Below are 23,620 nucleotides of genomic sequence, written 5' to 3'. Positions count from 1 at the left end.
CGCGTTCGTGACCGACCATGTCAGTTGCATTTTTTTTCAGATACGAGAGGTACATTTGACTGTGGTAGGTCTTCAACTAATGAATAAAATTTCCAGAAGCATTCCTCATTCATATTCAGCAAAACATTGAATTTTTCGCCGCGTTGCCAATATCATTAAATCAAAATAAATTACCGCGTATTTACCCGCAAAAAGAAGTCAATTTCGGGTTGTCGAAAAGTTTTTCTGTAAATTATAATTGCCTAACATCGCGGCAATTCATCAACAACCCCGGCAGCGCACGCGATGGTACTCCGCTGGCGGTGTGTCCGCGCCCTCACTTCACCCTTTCATCGTATAATTATATTCCTTCGATCATTAAATGGTGTAAAAAGTGGACGCTTTCATAAATTTATTCACTTACGTCAATTCTTCCAAAAATTGTTCGGGACTTATAAATGGGGAAAAATCGATCGCCGACGTGTGAGAAGAGTAGGAGATGAACCGTAAGATGGCGGGGGAAGGAGAGGAGAAAAATACAGAGGAAGGTAAATTATTCAAATTCCGTCTGAAACGGCAGTTTAATCGCGTGATGCCACGCATGTACGTAGACATTAAATCCCCCGAAATTACATTGGTCGAACAGGACACGCCATTTTTGCGTGGCCTCACCTCTGCCAACGGCGACCAATCGCGACCGGTAGCTTAAAAACGGTACTTGAGAGGTATGTCGGTGTCGATAAACATGGAGGGAGAGTCACACTTCCGGGGAGGCTACACCTGGTACGACGATACCATACGACGACCACCTAACGCGAACGATATTTCGATTACTGGTCTGGCTGCGTGAAAATTAATGACGGTGTAATAAATAATATATCGCCGTATTATTATTAATATCGCGGGGAAAGGGAGCACAATCAGCGACGAGACCGTAATCATACATCCCCTGGTTTTTTATGGCTCACGATAATTATATATATTCGACAGTGAGAAGAGATTGAACCACTGCCGTCGCGCAATCCTGACCGTATTTTTATGATAATACTTCATTATATGTATAAAAAGGAATAAACAAAGGACTTCATTACACGGTTTCATGTTCTTTTACACCCTGATTGTAAGTTAATCGACATTATTATTGTTTCGTATGAGGCACAAAGTTCACAAATATAATATTGGACGCTTCTGTTATCTATGTTCTCGTAACGGTGAAACAGGAAGAACAATAATTCGTGAGAGGGACAATCCGTAAGCCATGTGCAATTACACGAACGGCGTCGAATAGCACATTTAAGATTGATCGCGGCGATGAATACCGCTGTGATTCACAGCGACGAGCTAAATACAGGAGAATGAGCCATATAAATCCGCGTCCGCTGTGTGGACGCTTTTACTGCTTGATTTGGACCAGCTGGCAAGAGGATGTAACGGAAGGCGCAGTCGGAAATCATTAATGTCAAGCAAGTAAACGTTCACGCAGTGACTTGCCGCAACGTCACCGCATCGCGGTAGATGACTTCATAATTCATAACGAAGAAATTTTGCGGGAACGTTACCGTGAATGTCATTGACGCATATGTGAAGATCCTCTCGAAAGATAGGCAAGTCGAAGTTGCACTGGCACGTGCAGGAGCTGTTTGGCACAAGCAGACTTGAACTCGAGGAACCCCGGGAAAAAGGACTGGCGGTGCCGCTGCTAAGCACTGTGCAGGCCTCCGTGCAAGAACCTGTAACAAATTTTCAGTTTAATACATTTTATTAGAAGGATTTGCTGAAATATTTATAAAAATTGAGTAGTTATAAAAATTTTTAAAACAATAACGAGAGAATAAAGGACACATAAGAGTCAAATATAAAGAAGTATTTTAAAACATGAAAAATCAAAAGAAAGTATAGTATAATATTCTATAATTGATTAAAAATATAACATGTTTTAGTCTCACGATTGAGCCTTCTTTAGATATGCATACAGGAGATGTTACATTGGATAAGAGCAGTTGAATAGATAGACAAAATTATACACATAGCGATGATGACCAGTGAGATGCTTTGCTGAGAAACGGATATCACTCGCAAACGGCTGGACGACCGGTTGTTTGAGATTTTCCGGCGTTTTGGTAACAAGTCAAGTTGGAAATAAATTTAGAGAATAATAAAAAAAAATTTGAGTAAAATCGTCACCCTGATCAAAACAACTTAGCTGACCATAAAATAAAATTTCGCATGTCGAGAATCTAGTCTACTTCTTTATATTTGACCCTTATGTGCCCTTTATTTTCTCGTTATTGTTTTTTAAATTAAGAGTTCTTCGTTCTTGTAATAACTTATATAAAAATTTAAGTAGATACAGATCTGAAAAATAATTTTCTCGGATCATCAAAATAATTATGTAAAGTCAAGCATAATATATAATAAATTTTAATATTCTAGTGACTAGTTTCAACATCTTACGTAATTATTTTGATGATCCAACAAAATTATTTTCAGAACTGTATTTATTGTTAGTTAACTTTTTAGATATTTCAGCACAAAATTGTACAAAAAGAATATTTACTGAAGTATATAAAAATTTATGTAGATACAAGTCTGAAAAATAATTTTATTGAACTATTGAAATAATTATGTAGGAAATTCAGACATGAAAAGTAATGCTGCAAAAATATTTTGATATTCTGATAATCAGCTTTAGTGAGTCTGACATAATGATTTTGATAATCCAACAAAATTATTTTCTGATCTATATCTAGTTAACTTTTTAGATACTTCAGCAAAATAATTTTTTCCATGTAGAATACATTAAATCGCGTTTGTTAATTTAAAATCAAATCCAAGATTTCGGTTGAAATAATTTTCTCCAAATCTATCCGTTTATGAGATCATTTAAATACATATCAATTTATATCACATATTTTAATATCTGATATCGACATATTATATATCAATTTATTGATTGAACGTTATAACTGTTTTTCATAACTGATTTTTATAACTGTATTTTAACTTGTCCAACTATAATTTTTGTTTTTCTGTTTTTAATTGATGTCGTATTCATGTCACATATTAAAATACACCATCGTGTTTAACGGTCGATTAACCAATCTGAAAAATCAATAATTTGTTCGTGTACCGAACGTGTTTCGCAAGATCAGTAACGCGAGGCTCTCCAAGCTACAAAGTACGATCCATCGGTTGAAATTCGCGTGTTCCGATCCCTGGGACAGTCAGGACGTGCCATATAATCCAGCCGAGCAAGGACAGGTCGGACAGCTGTCAAACCGTTACATCGTAATTTCACGGTTAATCCGTTACGAACGTCTTTTTATTTCACGCAGCGGTTGTGTCACGATTTCGCACAAAATCGTCCTGGAATACGTTCGGCACTCTCGAATCGCGAATTACTTCGCTTCCGTGTACCGGAAAATCAGCATGCAGGATTTGCGCCGTATCACCGGCACGAATTGCGCCTTACGAGGCACGCTTCTCGAATCAGACCGCCAAAATGTAACACGTCATAATGTCAGCATTACCACAATGGCATTGCGAGAAATCGCAAATAGATATTAAGGTCTCGAATGAAAAACGACACACGAGTGAAAATTCTAGTTGGAAGAAATTTGCAATACAGTATTTTCAACACGACACTTTCGACCGTCGTCCTGAATTGTCTTTCTTCACAGATTAATGCAATAAAAAAAAGCTTAATAATGTTAATATAACAGTAACGATCACAAAATATTTACCTTCGATGGTAAAAATATCTCCATCGGAGTGCCGGATGACCGATAATTCTTGACAGCGAACGACGACTTGCAGGAGGTTGAAGCTCGTGAGAACGAGGGCTAGAGAACGCATCTTCCCCACAGCATTCTGCAACACATAAATAGATGTAGGTCATAAATAACAGAAGGGACGGTGGTTTTATGCCTTTCGTTAACCGCGCCAAACAAGCGCATTCGTTTGACATGGCCGATAAGTCATTGAAAATCCTGTGAATAAATGGCTACTTAATTTTCCGCGACATTACACAAGGGACTTCCGGCAGCCATTCATAGCATCTTGCTCGGCACTCGGTCTACGTTAAACACTGCATCCGTATGCACTTATCAAAGAAATATTAGTCTGTACATCAGAAATCGCGCGTATTATTAGTATAGAAACTATATTATTAGTATATTATTAAATATAAATTTAGATGCTCTTAGAATTAACGTAATACTAAAAAGTTATAGTTTTGTTACAATAATAAATTAATTCTCTTCACATACATAGTAAACACATTCATGAAAGAACATTAAGTGTAACATTATGCATAATAGTGGTTGAATATAATTTGTGGGACTAATTTTTTATTAATACATGGAAGGAACGATTTTGTTAAAGCATCAAAAAATTTAGCTAGATACAGATCTAAAAATAAATTTTATTGGATTATCAAAATAATTATGTGAGACGTTCAAATTGTCGGAATGTCAAAATTTTTTGTAGCATTGCTCGTTATACTCGAGTTTCCTACACGGAAAGAATGATTTTGCTAAAGCAGCTTATAATAAAGCAAAAAAATTTAGTTAGATATACTAAGAAAAAGATGCCTAAAAATATATTTGTGAGAAATATATATCACTGAAATAAATATTTATTTAAATACGGGCGAAATAAAATTTTATTTCTAGCAAAAAAGCTATTTATTTTATTTTTTTGCAATTAATGAGATATATTTCACAGAAATAAAATATATTTCACAGAAATAAAATATGTTTCACAGAAATATATATTACGTCATCAATCAAATTTCGTAAGTAACATTTGCTTTGCAATACTTCGACATTCTTCTGTCTCAGTGTACAAATCTAAAAATAAATTTTATTGGACTATCAAAATAATTATGTGAGATGCTCAAGTTGATTACTAAACTGTTAAAACTTTTTGCAATATTGTTAATTGTTACCAATGTTAAGCGTTTTGCATAATTATTTTGACAATCCAATAAAATTATTTTCAAATGTGAATCTAGCTAAATTTTTAGATACTTCAGAAAAAACGTTTTTTCTGTGTATATAATTACTTCGATAGTCCAATATAAAATTAATTTCAGATCTGTATCTACCTAAATTCTTAAACTTTAGCAAAATCGATCTTTCCGTGACTAACGGCTTAGGTCGGCCTTACAAAATTTGAGGCAAATTTTTAATTGGTCATTCGACTGCGCATCCACAGGAATATCACACTTGGTCATGATGCAAGTAGACTTGACATCTAGTATTCTTATGTCATGACCATATCAGACTTCCTGTATATTTGCTTTGAAGGAAATTTCTCTCACGTCTCTTGAGTTACGTGCAAGCACGAAACGTACAAGTGCGCGCTGAAGATTGAAAGGATACGGATGCTAATTCAGTCATTAAAGTAATCATCTTAAATTTACTAGTATACGACCGGTTGGTGAATATGATCATGTTAAATAAAATCACAATTAACCCTAACCCCGGATTTTCATCCACCGACCCGATCGAGAACCTTTGACATTTTCCTCATAATTTTTACGTTTCATAATTGATACTAGTATCGGCATGATTTACGAGAAATTTACATAAATCGTTTTCCCCTTCTTCTCATAGCCGTTTTATCGTGTCATTAATCGGAATTTTATACCGATTCATCAGGACACTCAAACACGATGACTATCAAGATTTTTTTAAATTTCTGTCAAATTGTACTAATTGTCGAAATGAATCACAATTGAATAGATGAATTGGGATTGATTGTAATCTCGCTTCTCAAGTAATAAATCTCCATTCGATGATCACACTTGGCTCTTCGAACATTTTCATCAGCCTTCAACGACAGGTGCAACCGTAATTTCGGAAGTCCTGCCGCAGGGATCATGGCGAGAGAAAGACGGATGAGCATATCTTTATCTGACCGAAAAATGGAAGTGGCGAGATGGCGCGATTAATCAAAAGATATTGACGTATTTATTGACGTTCTCGTCCGAGCTCTTGCTGGAAATTAATGAGATATTTGGCATCCGCTTAATTTCACCGTTTGTCACGAGCCAAAGTCCGTGCCCTTAGGCGTAAATCTTCTACTCAAATCATGCTAAACAGGTGTGAGAACGTAGATATGGTTATGTACATAACCCCTTACCCCATAAAGTTTTATTACTTTATCGGATTTTACGCAACGTCGTAGTTTATCAGAATTCAATAAACCCGCAAACGGATAGGGAGACTGAATTTTTTGCTTCGTAATTGTACACATCGATCGTATATCTCTATGAAAAATAAGCGATGCAAATGACTAGTTACTCTCGTACGTGTAATCATCCTTTCGTAATAACCTTCTCGCTAAAGCGATCTCTACGGCAGGTGTTGGAAATTGCGCTATCGCGATTATATTAATCGGTTGACGAGTTGCATTCGGGGTCTGATTATTGAATCTTAGCGCGCAATTTTCACGCGTAGGCCACATAAATGCTGACAAGCGCGTGGTAATTACAGTGCAAATTCCTCGCGAAATCGTGTTAATAATTATTTACGGCGATATCACTTTGAGACGCATCTCTTATGTTGCATCTCGCAACAGGAGACTGCATTTTGATTAAACTTCCTCCCCCCTATGCGCTCGTCTTGTAATTACTTCGACATGCGCTCGAGAGCCTTTCAGCCATCGAAAAAGTTGCTGAAGATAAGTCGAGAGAAAGTGTCACTATACGCCAGAAAAGTCCTTTCTTTTCGTCAAACGGATAAACAAGCCACTATACATCTAAGGATCAGTTGGGCGGATCATAAAATGAGATGAGCCAATAAAATACCTTAAGGAAACGTGTTAAAGTGCCTTAAATTAAGAAAACGTCTATTAAAATGAATGAATTCACGAGGTGATCAAGTGCCTCTATAAAAGTAGCATATCTCGTCTCGAAATTCAACTAAAATAAAAGTGTTGATATTAACGTTTCTTAAAATCTTGGTTCGTAGTGACGCGAACAACAAGTTCTTCTCTCTTTTTCTTTCTTTTTCTTCTCTCATGATTTTCTTAGGATCGTTGAACGGAAGGGTTAGAAAAATACTTGAAAAGGAGAATTCGACTAATTTCGCTGCAGATAAAGCCGACTGTCGACCAACGAACTAGACGATTATAAATTTCTTTTACGAATGATCATAAATGTCAATGCGCTTTTTAATTATACACGATACGTCAATAGGGATATCACTTTGGAAATCGGCTAATGTAAACACGAATTCTGCTATCATTATTTTATAATGAGATGCTAATGTCTTTATTTTGTTGACTGCTGAATTTATTGACGATACCGTATACGTCGAAATTTTTATGCTGAATCTAACAAAATAAGAAGTGTTAACTCGACCATCGTTTTAATTATGCTTATTACCATCAAATTATTACTTCATTTCATAATTTTATTATCAAATTATTACGTTTATTAAATATATTATAATTATCGTTTTACATTAGTTATTAACTTGATTATAGTCATTTACGTTCTAATTTTATAAGAAATGATAGATAATATTAATTAGGAGAAATAATCCTATTTTTAGTCAAAGCGATTATCATAGTACTTAAATATCTCGCAGTGTGAATTTATTACGTACTCTATTTTGTGTTCAAGCCGTGACTGAAATCTTGTTCAATCTTAAAACACAAATGAACAGGCTAGTAATATCATATATTAAATTGATAAGCAATAATATTGATGCTAATAGGAATCTTAGAAGGATATCTTAATAATTTTATGCTCTAATAAGAATTTTCAAATTATAAATAATTTATTGCAAAATAATTTATTACCTTAGTCAGAATTTAAAAACCGAATTTTTCGAATTCCATGCGCATGTCCCCTCAATTCGGTCACTGAATATCGCGATAATATTTGTCGCAATAAATTATTTACAGTTTCCAAGATATTTACTTTATCGTCACATAATTTAAATATCTTTCTAAGACGCGCTTATTAGCATCAATGTTATTAAATTGTTTATCAATAATTACATATATCAACATATAATATTACTATTTTAATTTTGTTCGTATGATTGCGTTTCAAAATTAAAAAAGATTTCAATGCGTGGTTTGCAGAGTTATATAGAAAATCACACCGAAATATTTAAACACTAAAATCCACTTTGATTCAAAACAGGATTAATTCTCTGAATTGATTTATTCTCGTTGGTCTAAATTTCGAATTATACACTGAAAGAAAAGATTAGTTAAATATGGCATAGCATTTTTAGTTGCAGCAGTCAAGTTTTGTTTGCGTTAGCCTATCGAAATTCTATACTGATATTGTGGATAGGCTAACTTTAGTTGTGCGAAACCAGCAAACTTTGACTGCTGCAACTAAAAATTAGCTGTTGCAGCCAATTAAAAATATACCATATTTTACAATCTAATTTGCTGCAACAGTCAATCTTTTCTTTCAGTGTAATTATAAATAATATTATTCTAAAAAAAAAAAATTATTTAATGAGCGTTCCGATAGCAAGATTGAATTCTAGACAAATCTGTAAGCATTTAGAAACAAATATGAATATCAAAGCACCAGGAGGAGTTGAAATGCACTCCAAGCATTTTAATAGAGGAAGAGCAGCGAATTTGCGAATGATTAAGGAAGATGTTGAAAGAAGAAAGATGGGATAATAAGGAAGGTGATCCTGCGATAAGCAGAGAGAATTTGGAAGGATTAAGATGTAGTGAGTTAGAGGAGGCCCACTCAGCAATCGGGCAAAGATCCCGGTTTATACATAACTTTCAAGCGACGTGACCGATCACCAGGCATTGGAGGGTGCAATCGTGCTGGTAGGTCGACATAACAGGAAGTATATAACGCAACCACCGTACCCCTCTATAATCCACCGGCACCTGCGTAAGATGCACATCCGATTTTGCTCCGCGTTCCTCAACGTGCGGAACGCAGCGCACGTGTTATCTTACGCGTGCCATCGGCCCGATTGCGCATAACGTTCAGCTCTCTGCCCGCCGGTGTTTCTTGCTCTATTGGCCCAATCGCACGCGCCGACGGTGTAATTTATATCGTTGAGCGTGCGAGACATAACAACGTTCCTAAGCTCGTATTATGTCCGGCGTAGATCCAACGTGCGCGATATAATGCCTGCGGTCGCCGAACGGTGTCTTTACCGAACACACGCGAGCTATCTTGAATTTCTTTTGCCCGTTCGCGCGAGTATCCCCGCTACGTGATATCGGGACCGGTCGTGTTTCTATCTTTTTTCTTTTTTTTTTTTTATCAACCAGCTCCGGTGCGTCGCTGTACAACACGGTACGTCGCGTTTGGTAGCACTAATCTGCCGAGATGACGACGTCATACAGCGGGTCTAAGAACTACAGTTTTGATGTAAAAGACTCCAAGCCAGATGGAAGGCGTAATGATATCCGACAACGTTATAATAACGATTCAATTACCTTTTTCTTATACACTGTTAGATATCAAAGAAACAGTGGTAATCTCTTGTTAAATAATATTTTGGATTTTGTCAAAACGTGTGTAAAATGTAAATCAACCCATTTTCGTGGTTAGTTTGAAGGTGAACTAATAATATGTTATATATTAATGTATGTACGAAGTTAATAATGAATTATATTTGAGTCAATTAAATTGTTTTTAAATTGACGACATATTGAAGGATCTGAGAAGTTATGACATTTCTATTAATATAATTCTATTGATATAAAAAAATAAAGACAGGTTATAAATTAAACAGTACAAAATATACTTATAATACTATAACGTATTACGTCATTTGGCTTATTTCTTCTTCGGTGTAAAGTGCTGTATTTTTCACAGGGCTATTTATACTGGCCAAAACTTTACTGCTTATCAGCTTTTAACCAGAAAGAGAGAGAGTGTCGATTTAACGATGGGTCATTCGTTCGGCTATCGGTATGATTATAAAATAATAAAGATATAAAAAAAGTGTGAAAAGCACACAGCTGATTTCCTTATCGAGGTAACTAGTTTTACGACTCAAACTGCTCGAAAGTTACAAATGAAGATATTTCTCGCTCGATGTGCCGTGCAATTCGGCCGATTTGCACACGTATATATCTTCAATGACAAATCATAATGACTTAGATGTTGCGAAGTACAAATGTACGCGTGTCACGCGCAAGAATTATTTCGTAACAGTGCCAACAGTCACGGTCAACGGACAAGGTGAAGTGATGGTAGAAAGCAATGATTTCTAAAACGGCGACATCAATGTCGAGGAGAGGTCGGTTTGTCATCGATTTGGAATCTGTAGAAAAGTATTAAGAACGAAGATTCATTAAACGATGATTCATTAAAGTTTATTATGCGTAACAAAATGTGTTTAAGTCAGCAATTCATAGCCAATTCGAACTGGTTATTATCTGCAGAAATGTAGTCTAAAATGACCATAAACTAGTACTTAAAATGACAATCTACGATGAAAACATTGAAGCAAAGGTCAATGAAGTCGATAAAAACATGATGATACGTTACGTAAAAAAATAACTAATTCAAGAATTTAAGTACGACAGTGTAAAAAGATCTAATTAATCGCATTTATCTTCTACATTAAAGATGATTACTAAGGCAATAAATAAAAAATTAAGACAACCTCTGCAGATACATATTTCTCTCAATGTAAGATATTTATATTTTATATGAGGTAAGAGACGTTAAGACATCCCGTAAAGAACGAGAATTAATTTCGGCCTAAACATGGAAAAAAATGGTGCTGGCTACAGCTAATTCTGATTAGCTGAAATTGCATTAGCTACTATAGCTATGAAATTTGCTAATATATACAAAGGATTTGCTGCTGTAGCTAATATAAGGACGTCATAGCAAAGTATGTTTGTTACAGATCAATTTATTTAGCAGCATGAAGTTAGTTGTCACAGTTATCGGATATGTCAGTGTAAAAGAAAATTGTCTACCACAGCTAAATATAGTTTGCTGAAACTGCACTAGCTACCAAATTGTCTGCTACACGGAAAACGTTTGCTGCAATGATCAATAGATCGACATAATAATAAAATGTTTGTCTGTTACAATGATGATATTTAGGCCTCACAGCTAATGGAAATTAGATCTCGCAGATACGACGTTAGGTATCCATATGTTACGACTGGAATTTAGCTACCACACGTAAATTTTTGCTGCTGCAACTAATCTTTTTTCCGTGAAGACATAACAAAAGAGTGCACTATACATAAAATTATCGTACTTAAGTTACAACGCCATTAAATGTTACAAATGCGTAAGCGTTCAATCGGTCGTGTTCAGTGTCTCATTATCAGTATGTGTCGTTACAAAGTTCATGGCCAAGTCGAAACCTGATCATCAAGGCGATTGTAACGCGGATAACCGTTATCGCGTAAATACACGCGAACTCGATGTTAATAGCGGCGCTTTCGCGTGCCCTCGTAATTATTATCGCCAAGAGTAGAGCACTATTTATAGGTATTCGCATCCGCCATTTTTAGTCCCTTTCCCCACTCTTTGTTTTCTCTTCGATCTTTTTAGTTTACCGGCGGAGTGGAGAGAGAGAGCAAGGGATTGAGGAAAGGAGCAAGAGAATGAGAAAAAGACTAAAAATGGCGGATGCGAATACTCATATTAAGCCCATTCTACATAAGATACAGAATACGGGTCGCAGGTCGCAAAACTAGAAACTAACCTAACGTATTTTAATTATGATATGATTGTAGGACACAGAACGCAGGACGCAGAAAGTTGGGTGAACTTCAAGTCCTGCGTATTGCGATCTGCGACCTGAAATACGTTTTACTTGCAACCTGCGACCTGTGTTCTGCGTCTTATGTAGATCGGACTTTATAGTGCCTTATCGAGAGAGGAGCGGCGGTGCATCAGTATTCCGTACGATTCCTTCGATCTCCTTTGTAAGCGATTGTGTCGAAATTTGAACCGGTACCATGTAAAGACCGATATGCGTGTAAAGTGGCCTCTGTGGCGTTCGACACGCCGCTAATTATCGCCGCCTGCCGCTCGTACTTTACCGAACGCCAGGCCCAGAAACATTCTCCGTTTTAGTACGGTCTTTTTTCGGTTTTCTCAAACATAACAAGAGCCAGCCGATTAATTCCCCATTTAATCGTTCCGATATTTACAACGAAGGTAAACGGAGAAAAAATACTGCATTGGTGACAATAAAAGGAACGTTTTTGATATTTATAACTGTAATTGCATGCACTGAAAGAAAAAATTGGCTGCTTGCAGTAATTTAGATGGTAAAATACGGCATAGTATTTTTAATTGGCTACTGCAGCCAATTAAAAATGCTATGTCATATTCAGCTAATCTTTTCTTTCAGTATGGTAAAATAATTACAGTTAGGAGACTTTTTTTATAGTTATTACTGTTACAATATTAGTAATAATAATTATATTTATAATTCTATATAGTAAAAAGAATGTAAACTTTATAACCGTTTTTGGAGACAACTGTATATTCTTTTTAGTATATAGAATTATAAATATACATAATTATTATCACTAATGAATTATTATTACATTACAGCAGTAATAACTATAAAATTGGAGCTACGAACCCTAATATTTTACAATATAATTATAATTACAAAAATACCAAAAACTTTTCTTTCAGTGTAACAAAGTGATTTGTTATATAGATATTAGAAACAGTAATTTACACTCTGAAACGAAGAAGAATAATGAAAAATAAACTACGTCAATCTGCCAAAAATCAAATTCTATCAAGAAAAAAATCTTCTTTAAAGAAACTCTTATTTAAAAAGGATTTATTTTTAAAAAGGATTCTCGGGTCGAAAAAAGTAGCCGCGTAGTTGATTGAAATGCTATTACTGTCAAGATATCTATTAACTGATATTATCGATATTATATCGCAATGTTTATTGCAATGACGATCTGCTCTATCTGCATAATTAAATCGACTGTATCTGCATATATATATAGTGTGGGCATTAAAATATTATTAATAACGCAAAAATTCACGATTTGTCGGCAGAATGGATTATAGATGGAATTTATGTCCTGACGGCATCGGGACAACAGCTTTGGTAAGTATACGCGAATTTTGACAATTTGCATATATGTATATTGATAAAGAAACGTGATAATTTTAATTTTACGTCGATGAAATTCGACATTTAATAAGATGTAAAAATTAATTAGCATATAATCGAATTACCGCAAAGATAACTTCGTTTACAAGCGGCAATCTATATTTGTCTTGTGAATATTATTTATAGATCATACGTTTATAATTCATAAATATATGGATTATTCGATTCTTATCGCGGACGTAAATTTTAGCAAGTCGTCATTATGTGTGTCGCAAAAGCAAACTCTCTCTTCGTTACAAATTTTCCGAATTGAATTGATTCTTCTTTAGCGGGATTTCGGTTCCGCAGGCTGTTACATAGATCGTAACTCATTCTCAACGGAATTTCTCTTCTCCGCCCAAGCGGGACATTCACCATGCAACTAAAGAAAATTGCATTTTTATTTCGTGCAACTAAAGAAACTGCATTTTTATTCCAGGCGCACGTATTCCTTATTCTACCCGAAATTCCTCCGGATTGATATGGACAATTACGCAGCATTCCTTTCGAGGTTCGATCGCGGAAGGCGTCGCCTCTTCGCGCACGGCTCGTAAAAGTCAGTAATTAAATTGTCCAAAAGTGTCTAATTAATTGCCGGCGGTTTCGTCGCTTCGCTTTTAAATAGATCGTTACTATGCATAATGCGCTTTCCGCCTCCTCTTTCCTCTCTCTTCTCTCCAACGCGTTGCTCTTTCATCTTCTCTTTCAAACTCCCGCTCGGACTCGTATCTCGCTCGTTTCTTCGAATCGTTCTTCATCGATAACCTGTTTCTCAAGCAGAGGCTGCGAAAGGTGTCCGCTCGTGACGGATGCGTCGCGCGAATGAGTCACATTGAACGCAGTTGCTTACGCACAATTTCAATCGCGAGTCATGGCAGTACAAGAGTTTAATAATGCATAAAACATAGGTAGTCATTAAAGATAATAACGATAAATTGCGCCGCCGTACTCGTTTTTAAATATCGTTACGTGGATCTTTCCTTAATTAAGAAAGCGCGACGAAATGAAAAAAAGATTCGGTCGTAAATTCTTTCGTCGTTCGATATTTATCTATGTTTGAAACTTGTTGATAGCATCGAGTAATTTCTATAAATTTAAGACGGGTAAGCAAATTTAAAAGTAAAAGATAAATACGTGTTGAATTGAAATATGTCGTTCATTTACTACACAACTCAAAAAATAAAGTTTTATAGAAAACAAATTTGCATATTTTGAATAACTAAGTAATCTTTGTAATCTTTGAATACTTTGAACAATTAATTATGTAATATTAATTTTGAAACGTAATTTAGATGTAATATCGACTATAGATTTTATAGAAGAATAAAAAGTATGTCCTTTTTTCTATTCTTTTTTGCAAAAATGACAATTTTTGAATTATATGTTATTATAGAAAATGAGAAATATGTGTATAAATTTATGATGATCATTAAATTATAAAAAAACATTTTAAGTAAACATTCATAAATAAATCTATTTGAATAAATCATGACAGTGAGCAAAACGATGCAATTAGTGATAACGTGAGTTTTAATGAAATTGATAAGTTTGAAATTAATCTGCTTGTAAAGAGATTACGTAATGATGCAGATATTTCTGATCAAACAAGTTATCAATAAAGACATGTTTCAAAGATACGAGCAACTTTATCGGTACAACTTGTACCCGGTTTAAAGACCTACGACATTTGCGTTATAGCAGAAGATGATTGAATTCCATCGGCGATTTAATAGAGATATTAATTTTTTATTCTGACAGAATCAATTTCTCGGTAATTTCGTGTCTATAAACGACAGATGCGTTACAGAAACTACGTTCGAACTTCTGTCATGTGACCGCAGATTCTTCGAGCAGTCGAACTTTCTTTCTCTTCGCTGACGGCATCTCTATAAGTTTCAAACATTTCACTGCGAAGTATCCGACTCCCAATTTTAACTCGTTTTATTTTCACTTCAGTGAGAATTGTTTTTAAAAATATTGGTGTGTGTATAAATGTGACAGGATAATTTCACAATAATAATAAAGAAAGCACTAATTCTATACAAGACATAATTTACTTTTCTTGAAAAAAATCAGTCAAAATATCGTCACAGTATTTTCGCAAATTTGAATAAATGCCTAAAGAATTCACGGCCTGAAAGAAAAGTCGATCTGATAACCAAGTTATCAAACGTTTTAAGCATTCCGTGTTAGCTGTCTTGTTCATATAGAGTAGATTTAATAGCCAACTAACGATTGTCAACTAATGGCAAAGGTCCTGTCAATCAGTACTGGGTCATCACTGATAAATAACTGGTTGACAAATGACGGCCTAAGTTCTGTCAGCCAATATTGGGCCATCAGTGACAAATGACTAACATGAGTAGACCAGTACCATCTGTCACTACTAAGCCCAAGTTATCATCCTACTGATCCAATACTTTACCAGTACTGGACCAGTAGTTTGCTGCAGTACTGTACCAGTACCTAAACTATGGCAGCCTGAACTACTAACCTAGTACTAGGCTGATTGTAAAACCCTATATGAGTTAATGCAGTTTTGTGCAGAAATAAAAAATAAACCTATGAAGTCTTTCCCAAGATTGCAGTCATCGCACAAGACAGAAAGAATACGATGTCAACCTGGAGAGCAATGGAGATTGCGAAGACGGAAACATCCGTATGATAATACCAAAGAAACGGCACATAACTGCGTGTATTTCAATTTGGATTTCGGTGCCCCTGAAACTTAACTTGAACTTCGTCAATTAGGATTTGCATATTATGGATGTTGGAACTTTACGATTTGCATAATGTACGCGATAAGTGCGCGGTCAACGTGAGTACAGTTGCATGTATCGTCTCACAATCTCGTCGCAATCGCGACTGAATTTACGTGACATAAATTATTCGGTCGGAGCTTTCGACAATTAAGTCTTGTCATGATCCCGTTGATGACTGACAGTATATTGGGATTTATATTGTCTCCTCGAAATAAATACGGTCGCATGGTAGGGAGTAATGCGATATATTGTCGAAACGACGACCCGACGTCTGACGTTCACGATAAATATTTGACCAAATTGTGGGCGTGCAACAGCAAAATTGCGGCTACTGCATCAATCTTGAAAGTGTCGTTCGCGTGTTTTAAGAAGATTCTTCCAGTCTTGTTTCGATCACGTCGAGATCGACAGTGATTGCAATGATCCTGAAAAGCCGCTCATAAGAAATTCTATTATATATAAAAGGATAATTATTATATATAATAATAAAATAAAATGTGTATTACTCTCTAAATTCTATGAGTGGAATCTCACTCTTAAAGATTGAAAATTCTGCGACTCTTTTTCGAGAGTGGCAGAATGTTCACTCTTTAGAGTGAGATTCCACTCCAAAGAATTTAGAGAGAGCTATAACATCTATACAGATTTAATTCACATAATTACAGAATCAAATGCGATTACTAAGCTTATTTTTCTAATAGAATCGCCATTTCACTTAACGATCACGTATAATACTTGATATATGTTTCATATTTAAAGCATATTGAAACTGAGAAAGAGATTGCCTGTAACAGCTCATTTATTGTTAATTAAAGTTTCGAAAGCGTCTATCGCATCTATGCCGACGTGTCGAAATAAGAGAAATTTGACATGTCTTGCTTGACGTGATTTAAATTTTCATCCAGACATCTGTCAATAATACTCGATAGGTTTGATTACAAGACGTGAACAGTAAAAAATTGCTAATAGAGCACTTTTATCAGAGTAAGAAAGTGAGAGAGAGAGAGAGAGAAGGAGAGAAGACAGACATCGACGTAGCTACCTGTTTCTAAAAAGACTATTCGCAAGATCTCAAACGCAGACATGGTTATCGGTATCGTTAAGTCCGTTATATACAATTAAAATGATCAATTTATATGTACTTTCTTTTGACTGACTATACATAGTAAATCTGACAATTTGATGAGCGATGTGACTCTACTTTTTGACGCAATGTACTTGACTCCGTTTTTATTTTATGTAAGTTTTTATATTATTATTGTATAAGTTAATATTCTACTTTTTGACGCAATGTATTTGACTCCGTTTTAATTTTGGAATTTGCATTAATTATGTAATTAGATTTATATTTATATTGATAGGGACTCAAATTTAACGGTTGAAACGTTTATTTGATTCGATTTGTTATATTCACATGAAAATAAAGTGTTTTCTGTGCATCCAAACAGCTGATGTGGGCTCTGACGAGCTTTTTTTATTACTTTTTGACTGATAGATTCTTTCGAGCCTCATTTTATATATTTATATGTACTATTTTAGAATAAAACGGGATAAAATACGTACAAAGTGAATTCACAAAATAAGATAATCTCCTCTCCTCCCCCCTCCCAAAAAAATGTTCTCGCCTGAAAATCGCTGAGTAGCCCGAGGTATATCACGCCGATTCTCACGATAGCTGATCGATCGATATTCGTGAATAAAAGCACGCGGAACCTCAACGTTACTTTACACGTCAGCGGCGAATATTTAGCGAGACTTTGATCTTTGATCTCCGCTTGCCAGCAGCACGCAAAACGACAGCCTCCCCGTCTTCAGCGTACGTTACGAAAAGATCGCGTTCAAGGAAAGTTTTGATTAATCGCGACGAAGCTAACTCTCTCGAGACGTGACTCGCCTGGGGCCGCAAACTGAGATCCACGCCTATAATTTTGCGGCTCCATCAGACCATCGATGTCGTTTCATCGTCACGGCAGCCCTCGCCTCATCTTCCTCCGCTCTTTTTCGCGCGCCACGTCGGTCGATTATAAGAGAAAGAGAGAAAGAAAAAAAAAGAGAATGAGGCTTTTAACGGCGATAAAAGGCCGCACGTCTCTCGGGACGATCGAAGATCAAGTAAGCCGTATCGCGCTAAGATGGGGTGCTATAAAATTCGTCTTTATCCCCTTCACTTAAGCACTTTTACTGTGACGGGTTTTACGATTCCTGTGCCGGGACTCCAATTTCACAACGATTTTTTCACAATAAGAATACGATGGTGCTCACCGTTGTCCGCTACTGTAATACCAGTTAATTTGCATAGAAAATGCGATCGCCTGTATTTAAATACAAAATAAAGTTATTTACCATATTATGTATTCAATTTTTTTTCAATTTGCAATGTTAACTGAAATCTGCACAGCAGTCAACGTCTTAATACGTTAACAAATTGGGAAGCAGCGAGATACAGCTTGAAAAAAAAGTTGTCTGTGTACAACACGCTATAAATCCGGTACTAATTCGTAAAATAAGAAAAAAATTTAGAATTTAGTACAGATGTAGAGTGAAACTATAGAGTATCTCGGTCTAAACCTATAATTAATCTTTTTTTTTTTTTAAATTCTAGCAGGCTTTAATCGGATAACCTTTCACGATTCGTTTCATTGTCAGTGGTACGAGATGAAAGTCTGCGCGTTTTTGTCGACGAGCTCGTTAATGAAGCTGAGAGAACGTAATGTTACGCCGGGTGTAAAATCGTAGTGACTCAATAAATACCGCATCGATGCGTCGCAAAATATAAAATGATCAACAAGCGTCCAGCAGACAGGATGATCCGAATTTAACTACGTACTGTGTAATGCGGATGATTACGCGAGACAGAGATTAAGTAGGTGCCGATGAGGTGCAACGTGATTTGCCGAGAGTGGGGAATCTAAAAATCCCGGTACAAAGGCCCCTCAACCATCTGTGGCAGATATACTTCTACGCGAGACGTCGTGCACGGTATACTCCCTTGTACCGTTATTTATAAATCCTTATTAAGCTCAATGCTATACGGAGAATCGTAGCCAATGACGCGGATATTAAAATCGGACGACTGACAGATCGAGGAAAAAAAGACTGTATCGTCGTTTCTCGTTTTCACCGGATTCATAGCATGTTGTACACAGACAGCTTTTTTTTCAAGCTGTATGTCGTTGCTTCCCAATTTGTTAACGTATTAAGACGTTGATCGCTGTGCAGATTTCATTTAACATTGCAAGTTGAAGATATATGGTAATAATAACTTTATTTTGTATTTAAACTTCGCAAGATGTTGTATTGGAGTTTTCACGTTAATCCGAAAAATATTGGCTGTGTTCAGCAGAAAAAGCAGCTTTGCAAATATTGTAAAGTTCTTTCATATAACTGGTTTATACATTTAGATCCAGTAAGGAACTAAAGGTAAGACTAATTATATTAAAGAATTTTACAACAGTTGCAAAGCTGCTTTTTCTGCTGAACGCAGCCATTAACGACTTGCATGAGTAGATGAAAAGTGTCTAATAAAATGCATATTGTCACGTTACATTTATCTCCATTTATATATGCAAATTATTATATTTCATTATTGATATGATTATTTATTAATACATATTATAATAACGAGTCTTCTCTTCTTTTTTCGTACGAAATCCATAGTTCCCGTTGATCTCATACATTCGATACCATTGAAAAGCGTGCGGAGTAAATTGCCTATCATTGCCTCTCGTGGAGGTGATTCCGATCGTATTAGCTATAACGGTGCATGAAATTACGAGCGACACGGCAGAAGCCGTTTCTTTTTGACGTCTATTTATAAATGCCGTTCGGGATTGTTCTGAAATGGACGAAAACAATTATTCCAAATTATTCCGTCACGTGACGTCACGCGAACATATTACATTTCATGTCAAAAAGTATATAAGTCGCCGTGATTTCTAGGTATAATTTAAATTTCACTCATTAATTCTCAAACCTATAATATCAATCTAGCGATATTCTATTACTCTCACCCTTTGGAACAGCGCGATTCGCATCCACGGATGAACGAACATGAGATATTATTATTGCTCGACTGAACGATCTGACATCTCGTACCGTTAGAACAATGTGATATCAAAAGATAAATCGCATACGCGTGTACTTGATATACTCCATCCGAGAGGAAAACAAGTAGATCAACCAATCGCGACGTAAGTAATCGCTCGTAAGACGATTAATCTTTAAGGCCCGTTTTCACAATATGTGGTTATCTAAAGATTAAAGGTTACCAAGAAATTCATGAATGAAATTTATTGATGGATTTCTTGGTAATCTTTAATCTTTAAGTAACCATAAATTGAAAAAGGGCCCAAGTAGGTAGGTAGTTTAAAGATACGCGCAAGTTGGCAAGGTTGGTTGCTCAGAACACCTAAAAAAAAAATTTAATTTTACTCTCCAAAAGTTTTAGAGTGAATCTTACTCCGTAAAGAGTGAAATATCAATCTTAAAGATTGAAAATTAAGCCACTCTTTTTCAAGACTAACTCATTTATCACTTTAGAGTGATAGAGAATATATTAAAGTCGTTATACATTGATTTCATCTGAGTGTAAAAGTGAAATGCAAATATTTTGAATTATAAAATATACATATTTTACTTAACAACACAATAAAATGTATTAAAGATTTTGCGGTTTAACCTGTTTCTATATTGATATTAAATATATATTTTTACGTCAATCTATATACGACAGTTAAATGTGCACACTGAGTGTATAATTCTAATCTTTGTGAATTTGCTGAGATTCCACTCCAAAGAATTTAGAGAGTAATATTTTAGTTATACTTTTTACTAGTTATTATTATGTTATAATTAAATTTACGTTTATAAACAGAAATATAATTATAGTTATATTTTTATGAGAAAAGGAATGTAAAAATAATGTAACTTTAAGACTTCTGGGCATCTACACTATTAGAAATGTAACCACAAGCTTCCTGTAAATAAAGTTCGTGGTTATGAACGAAATTAAAAGTAATGAATGATTTAACTAAAAATTAAGCTACAGTAATTAAATGTAATGAACGTGTAAATTAAATTTATGAAAAATACATTAAATTTCATATACACGTACACAAATATATTTTTTAGTTACTAATACATTACATTTAATATAATGTCATGGAATTAAGTTCCAATTGTGTAACTTAAAAGTATATTAAATTTCATGAAATTTTTAACAGTGTAGGCAATATCTTTTATTTTCCTCGTCCAAAAAAACTTAAAGAAATCTGTACCTGAGGTACTGTGGTCACTCTCATTGATTTAAAGGTTAAAAAAAATTTTAACCGTGTAGATTGCGGTATTTGAAACAAATTTTCGAAGGTACAGTTACGTTCTTGAGCATTATAAATTTACAGCCCGCGTATGCAATGCTATGTAACGCCGTTACTGCTACCAAACAACGGTATTTTTTATAGAAGCTTCAATTTGACAGTGCTTTATAACGTATATACAACTTAATTCCTCGATTTCGACGTTAAAATATATCATAACTGATAATCGTGTACTCGTTGCGGTTCCTCAATAATTGTGTTCACTGTAAAATTAATGATGGCTAAATCCCGCCTTGATTTCTCACCGGATTTTTCGCACACACATGCACCTCGTAAGAAACGGAAGAGTAGTCGTCATTCCTTCTCTCATGATCGATCCCTTTAATAAGGAAGGAGAGCCGCCATTGAATTCGCAGGTTACCTGTTGTTGGCCGACTTTCAAACCGCGTTTAATATGATTTACAATTTCGATGCCAATGACCCGAGTTGATTTGTTTAGCATCAAGATTCGATCAGTCAATTGCATCCGCATTGAAAGGTGAATTGTCGATTCACGATTGCACCTGTTCACGTTTCGAATATGAATATATTGGCATTATTATTTTATTTTTATCGCGATCGTAACAAGTCTATTACCTTCGATCATAATTCTTGACACTTTGTTATTATGAAAAAGAAATCTTTTCGGCGCCAGAGAAAAGCTTTCTGGTTTAAAATACACAGAGAATAATATTTTTATTCAGAGATATGAAAGGGAGGAGGTGATTCTTCATATAAAATAAGTAAAAAATATAGAATAAATTTTTTTACAGACATTTAAACAATTTTCTAATTAATAAAATAAATATATTATTAAAATTATTGCGTTATTGTAACTATACCAAATTCGGTTTGATAGAGAAATAGCCCGATGATTTGAATAAATCAAGTAAATTATGGCTATGCGGAAAGAATGATTTTGCTGAAGCATCTGAAAATTTAGCTAATATAGATCTGAAAATAATTTTGTGGACCATCAAAGTAATTACATAGAATACTCAAACTGGTTTTTAGATTGTCTACATTTTTTGCAACATTGCTCGTCGTACTTGAAATTCCTAAGTAATTATTTTGATGATCCAACAAAATTATTTTTAGATCTGTATCTGGCTAAATTTTAAATACTTCAGCAAAATAATTTCTTTTCATGTAATTAAAATGCATGTAATGAATTCAAACTCAATTTTTTTCGAAAACAGAATTTTATACGAAAAAATATTATTCTATATTCTCGACCTACTTTTATACGAGATATCACTTCCTTTTAGGTTTGCCACGATTTCCGGAATATCCTGTATTTTCAATATTGCCACACGTAAAATACCACACATGATAGGCGCGTTACATCAAAGAGATACTTTATCTAAAGGAGATAATTAATTATGCACAAAATATCGAGATAACCGTTTTATTTGTCATGATACCAGATATAATACGGGAGATTTGCAAGCAGGGTAATATTTTCTCTTTATACCTTACGGTCATATTGATCTCGGCCTAGATACGATACTGTTTGCCGAAATTATTACGCCTCTCCGTTTTGGCACCTACCAACAATATACCGAAACCGGACAGGTACTTTACGGCCGAACACCCCGGAGAATACCATCTCGCTCGTGATGCACGTCGATTTTCGAGCTTGAGTGCTTTACAATCCACTAATAATACCACTTGCGGACCGATCGTATCGCAAATCAACTGCAGGGCACAGCACCGCCTGCAACCAGCCATATATTGGATCACGCACTTCCGTCCATATTTCGTCGAGAGCGGATTAAAAAACATCGATGATCGATACATTGTGCCGAATGCCCGGAAGAAACGCACGCCCGATTCTGAAACTCGTTTTTCGAACAGAGAGAAACCTGGCATTGCGCGACGCTTTATTGATTTAACGTAGAAGACCACACAAAATTAATAAGTCTAAAGTGATTAAATCATGATCGAAATGAACATGTACGTGAATACCATACAGTACACAACTTTACTGCACGCTATGCTCGGTTGAACTGCGATAATGACACGAACGCAAAATGAAGGGTAAACTGTTCATAATTTAAGAAAGAAAGAGGAAAATGTTATTAACATCTTTTATCTAGCAATCCCAGGTAGAACAACAAGTCATGACATTAAAATGAATCGGAAATGATTGAAAAATGACTTTTAATAATCATTTTGGAATCATTTTGATATCGTAATGACTTGTTGTTCTGCTTGGGATGTTTCATGATCCCTGTTCATAAGATCTTCCAAAGACTCGAGCATTGGAGATAAACGCGATAAATACTGCTTTATTGTGTGATATATCTATACTTTGTTTTTTAATATGAAAGTACTATCATAATTTGAGTAATGATCGCGTTTCTCTGATTTGATCTGAGCATGACCAAAACTGTTGAATGGGCGTGAGATA

At 35.2% G+C, this 23,620-nt stretch overlaps 1 protein-coding gene across 1 annotated transcript in view; it reads right to left on the bottom strand.

Annotated features, from left to right (window-relative positions):
• Positions 1 to 23,620, bottom strand: part of LOC108769900 (uncharacterized) — a 94,592-nt gene that overhangs the window by 30,313 nt on the left and 40,659 nt on the right. Inside the window, exons 2-3 of the mRNA XM_018521129.1 lie at positions 3,723 to 3,849; positions 1,539 to 1,709 (exon numbers count right to left, since the gene is read on the bottom strand). Coding sequence (XP_018376631.1) covers positions 1,539 to 1,709; positions 3,723 to 3,834 — 283 coding nt within the window. The 5' untranslated portion in view covers positions 3,835 to 3,849. The remainder of the gene's footprint in view (positions 1 to 1,538; positions 1,710 to 3,722; positions 3,850 to 23,620) is intronic.

This window comes from Trachymyrmex cornetzi, unplaced genomic scaffold (assembly GCF_001594075.2).
Source record: "Trachymyrmex cornetzi isolate Tcor2-1 unplaced genomic scaffold, Tcor1.1 scaffold964, whole genome shotgun sequence".
In the NCBI taxonomy this organism is placed as follows: domain Eukaryota; kingdom Metazoa; phylum Arthropoda; class Insecta; order Hymenoptera; family Formicidae; genus Trachymyrmex; species Trachymyrmex cornetzi.
The sequence above is the reverse complement of the archived record's forward strand: the minus strand, read 5'-3'. Positions and strand labels throughout refer to the sequence as shown.